The 12,050-nt window shown below is 40.5% G+C and overlaps 1 protein-coding gene across 1 annotated transcript; it reads right to left on the bottom strand.

The window, feature by feature from the left end:
• Positions 1-384: 384 nt before the first annotated feature.
• Positions 385-11,498, bottom strand: LOC139474343 (cytochrome P450 3A13-like). The gene is made up of 14 exons (XM_071257324.1): positions 11,389-11,498; positions 10,755-10,842; positions 10,237-10,289; positions 9,115-9,211; positions 8,491-8,604; positions 7,933-8,021; positions 7,294-7,445; positions 7,019-7,155; positions 5,534-5,630; positions 4,720-4,877; positions 3,975-4,063; positions 2,901-3,038; positions 2,160-2,310; positions 385-1,546 (listed from the first exon to the last, which is right to left on the bottom strand). The coding sequence occupies exons 1-14, from the start codon at positions 11,460-11,462 to the stop codon at positions 1,466-1,468; spliced, it is 1,518 nt and encodes a 505-aa protein (XP_071113425.1). The 5' UTR covers positions 11,463-11,498; the 3' UTR covers positions 385-1,465.
• Between the last annotated feature and the right edge of the window lie 552 nt (positions 11,499-12,050).

Genomic DNA, 12,050 nt, shown 5'->3' with positions numbered 1-12,050 from the left:
AAACTTTAACGTCGCATGGGCATCATTTCAGCCATATATCGACGAGTAGCTTGAAGGAAGAACTGTCTGTCAAGCAATATGCAAATGATGGTGACATTCATTGGTTCAGGGGTGCAGTTCACCCTCCCTATTTGACGCAAAGTAATCATATTACCAAACACTTTGTGACATGTTCCCAACAAAAATAACAATTAATTGATTTTTTTGCTGTCAAACGTGCATTCGTAATTTTCATTCCATTTTAAGTGAATCGCCATTGTCTAGAACACTATCAGCACTTGAACTATCCAGTCTCTGTCATTGGTTGCTAGCTTGCAACTATGTTATTTTATTTATATATCATTTGTGTGGATAATGAACACAAAACTTATGCATTGTTAAGATTATTCAGCGTATTTTAATACAGACAATCAAATATATAGTATTTAAAAAAAACTCAAACAAATTAACAAAGAAAAGTAGACTGATTTGAAACAATTTCCATTGACTAAAACGAATATTGACAACTATATTGATACTCTATTGGTGAAAAACGTAATATATTCTTTACAGTTTTGGACAAATGTCATGCTATTCACAAAATATCCCGGAGCATCAAAATATTCTTGGAACCAAAAAAGGATCTGGCATGTGTACACATGAAGCTGTCGTTGACTCATTCTGGGGTCACGGGTTGCCAAGTCGCCTAAAGTACCTCAATTCACTGCGCAATATTGCGCGCCCTAGGGTGCCAAATATCCATGCTGGTGGGCTTCAATCCCAGCTTCGCCTTGACGACGTTTCTCTTTTGTCAGGATCATACCTGTTCATGTGGGTTTCACGTGGCGAACGTTTGAGGACTGCAACTCTTCGAGATTTTCTCTCATAGCATGTTGAAACGCGGTAATATTATTGAAATACTTTTCACAGTTGGGTTAAACCAAACGCATAATATGAACATGTATATAGGGGTCTGGGTGGCCCAGTCGTCTAAGCCGCCGCAATTCGCTGTGCAGAGTTGCTTTCCTTCGGCACGCAAGAAACCCTTTTATTGTGGATTCGATTCCCGGTTCGCTCAGATTATGTTTCTAGGTTTGTCAGCACCACATCCATACTCGTGGGTTTCACCGAAGTGGTAATCGTCTGAGACCTGCAACACTTTCCTCCCTCATTTAGCTGACACGCTACAATATATCTGTAATTCTATAACAAGCGGCGTTAAACCCAACTCACTCACTCATATATACATTGAAAATACTAAGAAACCGCTTCCTACAGACTACTGCCATGATAAAATAGCATTGCTTCTCATTTCCAACAGAATTTTAAACAGCATATTGAGGAATTCAAATGATACTTCCCAATGATACATGATTAGAAGTGGTAAAACAAAAGTTAATTATTGTTTGTTATGGTATTAATATGTAAATATCGTGTAAGTATATTTCGACACATTCTGTGATCTGTTGGTACTTCTCCGCAGCCTTCAACATCTTGGAGACACTTTCAACATGATGTCCTCTTTGGTTTGAAGAATGTTTGGATTCCGAGCAAACGTCAACACATCCTGTGAACAAACCATGACATATGCAATTGTGAAATGAATGAGAGTGTTTGCTGCTACCTAATCAGGACCAGGGATGGTGAACTACCTTCAGAAACAAGCTATCCTTATTGCATCATACAGGTGACTTCTCCACCAACAATAATCAGTGCTTGTATTTTGTTTTGCCTTTCTCGTTATTCATTTGGCACAGTGTAACCAAAATTTCAAATAGATGTTGTCAAAAACGAAAATAGAATTGCATTCTGTCGAAGGTGTGGTCTGTATGGCGAACTGGCCCATGTTAAATGTTATGTCGAATGGATGTTGTCGATAACACGGATGTTGTATGATAACCCTGACACTGTATGTTATTCCAGAACTATGATAACCCAGACCAAGTGAAGTGATGTGTTTCATTTCTGTTTCATTTGTGTGAAGTCAAGTTTGTTTTCTACATCGGTTAGTTGATTGTAAATATTTTTTCTGTACACCTTCACGCCAAACATGTATATCTTGGAAAGGAGGAACTAGTCATTTGTTTCTGAATATCCAGAACCACCTCTCAAGTAGTGGACCCCTTATAGGAAGAGGATAATACACATGGTGGTGACAAATGTTTATAAAAGAATCCTACCGGTGTGTCGGGTAAGCGTTCAAACTTCACAGTCCTCAGAACGTTAGCCAAGGCTACTTTAACCTCAACCAGAGCTAGCCGCATCCCAATACAGATCCTTGGGCCAAATCCGAATGCTTGGAAGGAAATAGTTTTGGCTTGTTCTTCATGCCTGAAAGACAATTTCTTGACATCACTCAAATATCATATTACAATCTGTTATGTACAAGTCAACGTTTCGAACACATGAACGCTAATGTTACGTTGTTGTGCGGATGTCTGTGTGTGTTACTGTTACATCAAACGGAATGTAGTGTGTGAGTGAGATTCAGGCCGCTTTGAACAGTATTCCAGTAACATCAGGACGTGTCAGCTTGATTTTGGAGGTGAGATTAAATTGGGTTTAACGTCGCGTACAAGATTATTGCACTTATATAGCGACCAGCCCCTTAACGCCGAGCGCCAGACAGGGTAACAACAAGTACCATCTTTTGGTATGACGCGGCTGGGGATCGTACTCTGGACCTTCCGCTCTCCGGGCAGACAAACCCAGAACCATAATCTGGACGAATCGTGATTCGAACCCACGATCATAGTTTTCTGGCAGGCACAGCGAACTGCCACGCTGAGACAACTGGTCCACCCGTTATCCCAAAATAGATGGTCTAATATTCTGGAATTGGGTGGTATTTTCTACCCGTATTTTCAGAAAGTTTTTTGTAAATAACCAACAAGTTGAATATCAAGAGGTCAGCCCCATACCTTTCAGGCTTGAAGGAATCAGGATCCTCGTAGAGCTGAGGGTCTCTGTGTATTGCCATCACTGGGATAAAGACAGTTTGACCCTTAGAGAGAGTTAAGCCCCTGATTTGAATTGTCTCAGAAACAACTCGGTTGAGCCTGCAATAGAGAGATAGTTTGGTAAAGCATGATGTGATGTTGTAATCTGTTCTTCAACTGTTGTTCTGGAATGAAGTTTAATATGTTGTGGCACTCTACCAGCTGCTTACCAATCATAATAACTTGATCATGCAATCGGTTAAAGTTTTATAATATTACAGGTGGTAGCTATAACACATAATCCGTGCATATTTGACTTTTTAACTCTTTGGCGCCAAACAATGACAACACCACAGGCATTCACCATTCAACTATATTGGTGTAAAATTAGAAGACGCGAGCCTGGTATCATTGAGACTCACCCAATATTATTTTTCTGGAAATATACGCCAAAAGCAGAGAGTAACCAGTCTCGTTTACCCGACTAAACTGTTTCCATTACGCATAAAAGACACACAGCGGTGAAAGTCAGTGATGACACCAGGTGTTCGTGATAAGGGAGAGCTTCTTTTCCCCGGCCTTAGAAAAAGGCATACTGAATCTAAATACTGGTCTTGGGTGTATCTACAGCTGGGGCGTATTCAAGTATATGTCAATTGTGCTTTACATCCAATAATAATACATTTGTAATGCCATCCAGTTCAAACACTATATCTTTGATTTGTGTTGTTTATCGCCAAACTAATAAATATTCCAGCTATATGATGGCGGGCTGTAAATAATCGAGTCTTGACAATCAATATTGTGATATTGTGTGCAATGAACCACGCAGTAGGGGTACGTTGACACGCAATGCACAAGTCACCAGACCTGAGCTCCTGATCTATTTGGTCACCTCTTACGACTATCGTAGCTTGCCGGGGACTGATTCTACCCCAGAATCCCCTATTCCAACTAGTCGCTCTACATGTTAGTCGCATTATGCCACACACGTGAAGTATATGATATTTATGATATTTTGCCTTGATATCCCCATAGTCAAACCTGTTAACTTACACAAAACCCGGTGGGTAGAGTCGAAGCGTCTCAGTGATGACATTGTCCAGATACTTCAGTTTCCCAATGTTGTCGTAGTTCGGTTCCTCCTGGAGACAAAAAACATCAAGAATGTTAGTGAGTGAGTGAGTGAGTGAGTGAGTGAGTTGGGTTTAACGCCGCTTTTAACATTATTCCAGTTATATCGTGGCGTGTCAGCTTAATGTGGGAGGAAAGCCCGAAGTGATGCAGGTCTCAGACGTTTACCACTTCGGTGAAACCCACGAGCACGGGTATGGTGCTGACAAACCTAGAAACATAATTGGGGCGAACCGGGATTCGAACCCACAATCATAGGTTTCTGGCGTGTCCAAGGGACGCAACTCTGCACAGCGAATCGCGGCGCCTTAGACGACTGGGCCACCCGTGCCCCCTCAAGAATGTTAATGCGTCGTTGAGGAAAAGAGTGCTTAAATCGCTTGAGTCGCTTGTTGCAGAGAAAAGAGTAGTAGTGTACATTGTAGAAGGGTATAGGGACTGTGAATCGACTCCTATAAGTTAGAACCACAATAAGATGTAACTAGTTATAATTATGTGTGCGTTTATTCTATGATGTACCTCAGTCAAACAGTTAATGATTCCTCTAATTACATAGGGACAATGCTTCCCACAGACCACAAGCCATAACTTTAAGAACGAGACTGAAAACAGTCCGAGAAGGTCTTACCATTTCTAAGGCATCTTTAACAATTTAATAGTTACTAACATTTCCCAATATTTCTTTGATTTCATTGTACACCTTCTCCTGTACATCCGGGTTCTTGGCCAGGTTGTAGGCTGTGTAGGTAAGGGTTGACCCGGTAGTGTCGTAACCAGCGATAAAGAACAGTATGCACTGAGCAACTATCTCTTCCTCCGATAGATCTGTAAGTGAAAACCTATGTCTTTCATTTCAACATTGTATTGCGGTGCACAGAGAGTATGTAGTCTGATTTATGTATGTGTATCATATATATGAAGGTGTTATATATATATCATTTGGGACACACACACATAATTTTACATTTTTAGCATTTCTTTACCAAATAACCACATTGTTAAATGTATATCTATAGACATGTAAATAATTTAGTTATGCTTATATGGTGTATACAATAAACATGTTCTCTCCTTTTGTTGTTCTCGCTATGTAGAAAGCCAAAGGAGGAGGAATACTCGGAGTGTTCTTATACCCCAGTTAGCAGTTTTCACGTTACGTGGGAGCGTTATTTATCTTATATGAGCAAACAAGTGTTCATGTCACTGCCCTCATCGAATTTCGAAATTCTACAACATCAGTTATCGTTGTTTATGCACCACGTTTTGCTACTTGCACAATAATATATACCCTGTAACCTGAAGTCAAATATAGTGAGAACAAATAACTGGGGGTAATGACCTAACGCACAATGCATGTGTCCTGACTTGACAGATGTCTCGACCAGGCAAAGCAATAATTGAATATATGAATGTGATAGCCCTCACTGTTGGGATACAATGACACACACGGGGGTCTATTTTGCCCCAAGTTGACTACTTACGCCTGACTGAATGTTTGACTGTTTCACCATTGGCGTTTTCTCCAGGCCCCTCCTCTGTCGAAGCGTCCATCATGAGTTGTAGGAAGTCTGGTCTCGGCTATAAAAATGATAATTTTTAAAAACCTTATTTTGTATCTGTGGCACGAATAAGAAAATACATTGGTATTAGTATTATATTGGCACCAATATGTACACACTCTATGCTGAAATAATAGGCACCCATATGTAATAACTTTTACAAGCTACATCAATTCTTATAATTATGAGTACTCTAATGGCCATCCAGCCACGCATCCGTACACCTCACCCCTTACTGTACACACACCATACACCACACACTACACACTATACTCCCTAATGACACCCACAGACAGATACATATAGACACAAATAGACACACCACACATGCAGACAGACACATACCTCCAAATACCCCTAAATGACAGATATTACAAACCACAACACATGCACCACATACACCCACCCCACAGACAGTCACCCGCACAGGCAGGTTCAAATTACCCCTAATGACACGCCCTATAATCAGACACAGACCACACAGACAGGCTTACACGACACACTACACACAGGGACAGACAGACACACAGACATATATACTCAGATAAAAACCACACACAGAGGTAGACAGACAGATAAACATCACACCCTCAGAAAAAACACCACACACAGAGGCACACATCACACAAACAGACACACATCCCTCCCCTACTGACACACCTTACACACCACAAACACATACAACTATCCACAACGCAGACAGACACGCACTGCACACAGACAAGCAGACAGCCGTCGCCCCTTGTGACATACACACATATGAAGTTACACCTCAGACACACACCACACATAAGACACAGAGCTCGAGAATACGCATTAAATAAACTGAAATATATACGCAGACAAAGCAAATCCTAGCGTATCAAATACGCAACAAAAACTATGAATACGCTGATGAAATAAAAATAATGCGTATACAACAACTATTAGATAAAACGATTGCGTATATTACAACAGTTTGCAAAATGATTGTGTGACAGCTGATCGCGAAATTATCTAGCTGGCAGTTACATTCGTAAAAGCTGGTGCGACAAACGTACTGATAGATGCCAATTGAAAAAGCACATCGTGCCTTGTCAATGTACATGTTGTATCTTAATCAGTCGCTGATTGGTACTTAAAAAAATAGCGCCTTTTTATGCAATGCTAGGTTTTAGCAACAAAAATAGTTTCCTGGAGAGTGAGCCGCAAGCAGACACAGAAGTATAAACTAATATGTATATATTTAATGAATTCCAGGGATTGTTACAAAAGATGGGTCCAAGTTAAAAAACCCGAATGTCAAGAAACCGGTGGGTAAAATAATTGAAAACCCTCTGGAAATTGTGTATACCGACTCAAAATCAAACCCTTGGCTCAGCACAGACACCACACACCACCATCTAAAATTGAGTGTTTATATCATACCTCTTGCCGGCGAGCTATCTCATTCCGCCGCTGTTCAATCAGTTCCGCTGTGATCTTTTCAAAGAAGGTAACTACTTTTCGTGGAAATATTCCCAAGCCAAGATTAATGAAGATTGGTTCAAGTATTGGAACAAGATCTACAAACACAAACGACCTTAAGTTGGATACTTTGAATAACAAAACAAATACATGCGTTTATGTAAAATGATTTGGGGTTGTATCATGAAGAGAAGTTACTTTAGCAGGCCTGATAAGTCAGTTCCTTTGTAACTCACTTGTCAATGTTGCGCATGCTTCGGCCAGTTTTGTTGTTGCGAATAGCATCTTAGCATTAGCAACGAAAGGGTCGTTGAAATTATTTTGAGAATCGATCTGAATCCCAAAGGCAGTTTGTGCAATCACGTCCGTGGCGTAAGATCCAAAGTATCTAAAACGAGATCAAATCAAAATATTAATGTAATTTGAACATGTTTTCAGTTTGTCCTTCTAAAGTTATACAGAATACAGAACAGACCTTTAGTTTTTCATCATCGGGACGCTAATGCAGCTGTTTATGTCTCATTAGAAGTTTATACACTTAAATATTTTAATTCAATGACATAAATGGCCAAGTGAGCCTCTACCGGTGGAGAACCCAGGTTAGAATTCGAGCTAGTATGAGCTGTATGAGCAACGAACCAGGGATTCAGGGTGGTATGCTATTCCACGTTTTATTCGAATCTTATATGTTGTTTTGGATATCGTTCTGTTCTGTATCCACACAGGGATTCAACACGGGAAATATTTCAAATATTTGCAAACAAATCGAGGATGTGGGCCGATACTCTTTTTGGTGGCACAAGGATGAATAATGGGGAATTGTATGATACACTTTTGTGATGTGACAACAAATACCACCACAACAAAGTACTCACTGTTTCATATTAAACCTGTGATTTACCCCCCTGTCTTTTGAGAAGTTAGTGGTTAGAGTCTTCGCACAATCGTTGATTGCTCCGCACATCTAAGTACAGAAGAGAAAACTAATTTATGCAATGCTTATCAATGAGCCATACTCGCTGTCACAAAGTGTAACAATTCACCTCCTTGGTTCGGTGGATAGAACGTCTGCACGGAAGGTCAGTTGATTCATCCGCTGGTCGTGTCATACCGAAATACGGTATTATATGGCACGCAATGCCTGGCATTACTGGTCGCCTCGGAGGCAGTAACCCCGGAGGCGTGCACGCACGTTGTAAATATTAGTGAAATAATCGCGAACTTTAACCCCATTTCACTTCACCTCACCAAATGTCATAAAGTTCAAAGGCCAAAGATTTTATTTTATATGCTATGGTAGTTTCTTTACCTTATATCTTTTTTATTGCTTTTTCAAAAAAGACAAAAATGATAAATGATTTTTTATAATTGAAATACTCATACTTATATGAAACTCACTCACTCCTCAATACAGAAACGATGAGAGTACTCACCCGCCTCAGTTTGACGCCAGTGAAAGTTGGGGTCATGATATTTCTCACTCTCTTCCAGGTATCATCCTCCAGTGCAAACAATGCTAAACTAAACGGGTAGGGTAATGGAAATTTCTGAAAACAGAACATGACAGAAACAGCTGAACAGACATAAGTGATAAACAAAAATAGAGGTTTATCTTCATTTGTGTGATTACACTATCTCCACAATAATTGATTTCGCATCCATTTTTCGGGGTTAATAGCATTTGGCGAAAATCCCGTGAAGTTTCCTCGTTTCCGAGTTAGAATTGTTCTTGAAGCGGTTACCATGGTCATCAACAGCTAAGGCATGCTGATATGTTCAGTGTTTTTTTCGGGATCGGGTGGTCAGGCTCGCGGACTTGTTTGATGGATTTTATCGTATCCCAATGGCGTTGATCGATGCTCATGATGTTACTGGATTGTCCGATCCAGACTCGATTATTTACAGTCATGTAGCTGATACGTTAAACAAACAAACAAACAAACAAAGCAGTTGCTTATATGTTCAGTGTTTAGTTTTTAGGATGAAGTTATCACATCAGTGACATTATCGGTTTCAGTGGAGCTTAAACATAACTAACAAAAGAACATATTGCTTACCCGCCGGTTTCTAAAATTGTCGAAACTCTTGACGAAAACCTCCTTCAGAATTTCAAGATCAGTGATAACATAGGCGGGTTGTCTTCCCAAGAAGATCCTAGAGAACAGAAACATCAAACTCAATTGGATAACATAGTTCATGTGATATAGCTGCATTGTGGATTCAAACAATATAGTTACACAGAAGATGGTATATATGAGGGCTTGTTAAGACTTCTCATATCGATAATGAACCTTTTTAATTCCAGTCAGGAAGAGGTCTCCTGACGCCACCCTGAAAACCGATTAACGGCAGCTTTGATGTCATCGTTGTCGTCATAGCGCTTTCAACGAAGGTGTCCTTTCAGTTTAGGAAACAGGTGGAAAATCACTTGGTGCCAGGTCTGGCGAGTATGGCGGGTGGGGAAACACTTCGAACCCACACTGTCGCACAACAGCCTTTTGCAAGTGTGAAAAGAAAGTGTGTCATGAAGTAATAGAACTCCAGCAGTCAACCCATGCTTGTCGCAGGAGGCAACTAACGGGGACGGGTGGTCAGGTTCGTTGATTCGGTTAATGCATGTCATCGTTTTCCAATTGCATAAATCGATGCTCATGATGCCTATCGCTGGCTTTCCAGGCTCGATTCTTTAGTCAGTGAGTTACAATGTCAAATCGGCAATATAACAGCCATTTCGTGACGAGGGAAAGTTAGATTATATTAATAACAGATATATTTAAATCGATCATTTACAGACCACCTTCATACAGCGGGAATATTGCTGAGGGTGGCGTAAACAAACAAACACACAAAGTATTGGTAACTAGTAGTTCTGTTGCAGGTGGGTAGGTGAGTTGGGTTTAACGCCGCTTTTAACAGTATTACAGTCATATCGCGGCGTGTCAGCTTAATGTGGGAGGAAAGCCCAAAGTGATGCAGGTCTCAGACGTTTACCACTTCGCTAAAACCCACGAGCACGGGTATGGTGCTGACAAACCTAAAAACATAACCGGGATTCGAACCCACAATCATAGATTTCTGACGTGCCCAAGGGACAGCGAATCGCGGCGCCTTAGACAACTGGGCCACCCGTGCCACCCACTTGTGTTGCAAGTTGGTGATATACGTATTCTTGAACATACCCATATACGGTTCCATATTTCTGGCTCCAGTCGTATAAATCATTTTGGAAACCCTGTAAAAATAAGAGAGTATAACTGCTGCAATATTTAATTTTGTCACTATCTTCACATTATAATTAAATTCCGTCACACAAATAGCATCATTTACCTCATCCACCACATCAAGGTTAAGATCATCGATGTAAGAAAAAACCCGTGAATATATGGTACAAGTAAAAAAATAGGGGATTACATTATACATTATTTGGGTTACTGATACGTCCAATTTGGAAATATCCATCAAATATTTGTCTTTTAAGACAGCGCTGAACAAGGCTCTTTGTACAAAGTGCATACTGAACTACACTTAACAATATAGACACCAATGGCTGGAGCTGCTGGTATATTGTTTGACATAAAGGGAAAGAAGGTGACACTATTTTGAAGCCTGAAAAGAAGTCTACCCTCTCTGGTATAACAACTGGGACTCGTAGATCCGTTCCGAGATATGTGATTTATATGAGTATGATGGAACCTACAACATCAAAGGTGTTCCCAACAAAAGGGTACGGTGCTGGCCCCGGAATGTCCCGTTTCTTGAAGTAATTGTGGTTCCATGTTCCATATCTGTCGAACATAATGTGACAATTAGCACATAGTTGAAGCAGATATCCATTGTTTGAGACAAGGGGTGTCGCTATTTTAAAACAATTGTCTTAAATGATGCATCGAGTTCAAGAAGATCGCGTTAACGAAGTTTCACAGCATTTGTTAGTTGTTAGAACGTTATCCATGAACAGAGTTTTATGCCACTTTAATGATCATTCCAGCCTCATATTTATAGGCCCCCGTCCTGCAGCATAGTGCTTAGATAAACAACAAACAAGACGCGTAAGCTTGGCCAATAGGATATTTCAGGCGTGTTACGACCGGAGAACATTCGAAATAAGCTTCACACCTTGAATCGTTCGGAATAAACGTGGAGACCAAGGGAAAACGTTCTGCCGGGCCCGACAGAACCTGCATGTACGTTTCTCTAGGTCAACTATAGGACTCTTCTAAAATTAAGTTTTAGTTACACGCCATTGCATTTTGTTTTAGGATATCAAAGAAACTTGATAGTAAGTCTTATGATTGCAATAGTATGTATATACACATCAACTGTCCACTTACATGTATGCGAGCACAAACGCCGCCAAGGCCAGAAGGTAATATAACGGGACGTCCACTAGCCCCAATATCTCCATGTTGGTTTTGTCAAATGCTCCCAATGCAGCCAGGGACGTTTGCTATTTATTGTGCAGACGAGACACGTGACCAAAAAGTGGCGAAGGTTATCTTGCCCCGGCAGCGGCGACCTTTCATTCGTACGATTGCACTGCATGTGCCTCGAAATGAGGTTATCGTGGGAGTTTTTAAGTTTGTTCGTGATCCTCGAAAATCAATGCATATGCAGGTATCTTTCCAAATGACAAACATGTATCTATGGCGTGGCATTGTAAGTTTAAGAACTTGCGCAATATTTACTTTTGTGAATTATTTCATGTTTTCATATCCCTTTCGTACAACCGACTGAGAGATGTATGAGTATGGAAAGGGGTTCGTTGATACGGGCGTCGGGATAGTCTTGCAATTAAAGCAATGACTTGACCCTGAAGACCCTCATCGACCACTCTACTGCCCACAACACGAGAGTCACTAAATGTTATCGTCATAAAACCTTGCATTAAATGTCTTGACTTAGGTCTTACTAGTACTGGAAACAACATAATAACATCGCAATAATATTAGTGTAAATATGTATCCAAAACGAATGTGTCCCGCGTTTGGTTTTA

The sequence above is a fragment of the Haliotis cracherodii genome, unplaced genomic scaffold (genome assembly GCF_022045235.1).
Source record: "Haliotis cracherodii isolate W230 unplaced genomic scaffold, xgHalCrac1.p SCAF_3, whole genome shotgun sequence".
NCBI classification, from domain to species: domain Eukaryota; kingdom Metazoa; phylum Mollusca; class Gastropoda; order Lepetellida; family Haliotidae; genus Haliotis; species Haliotis cracherodii.
The sequence above is the reverse complement of the archived record's forward strand: the minus strand, read 5'-3'. Positions and strand labels throughout refer to the sequence as shown.

What these genes read in the sequence shown, in the direction of transcription:
- LOC139474343 (XM_071257324.1), bottom strand. Translation starts at nt 11,462, where the DNA reads ATGGAGATATTGGGGCTAGTGGACGTCCCGTTATATTACCTTCTGGCC. An exon ending in AAATATGGAACCGTATATGG is followed by an intron (nt 9,212 to 10,236) that starts GTATGTTCAAGA and finishes TCTGTTCTCTAG; the next exon opens with GATCTTCTTGGGAAGACAAC. An exon ending in CTGGCGTCAAACTGAGGCGG is followed by an intron (nt 8,022 to 8,490) that starts GTGAGTACTCTC and finishes TTCTGTACTTAG; the next exon opens with ATGTGCGGAGCAATCAACGA.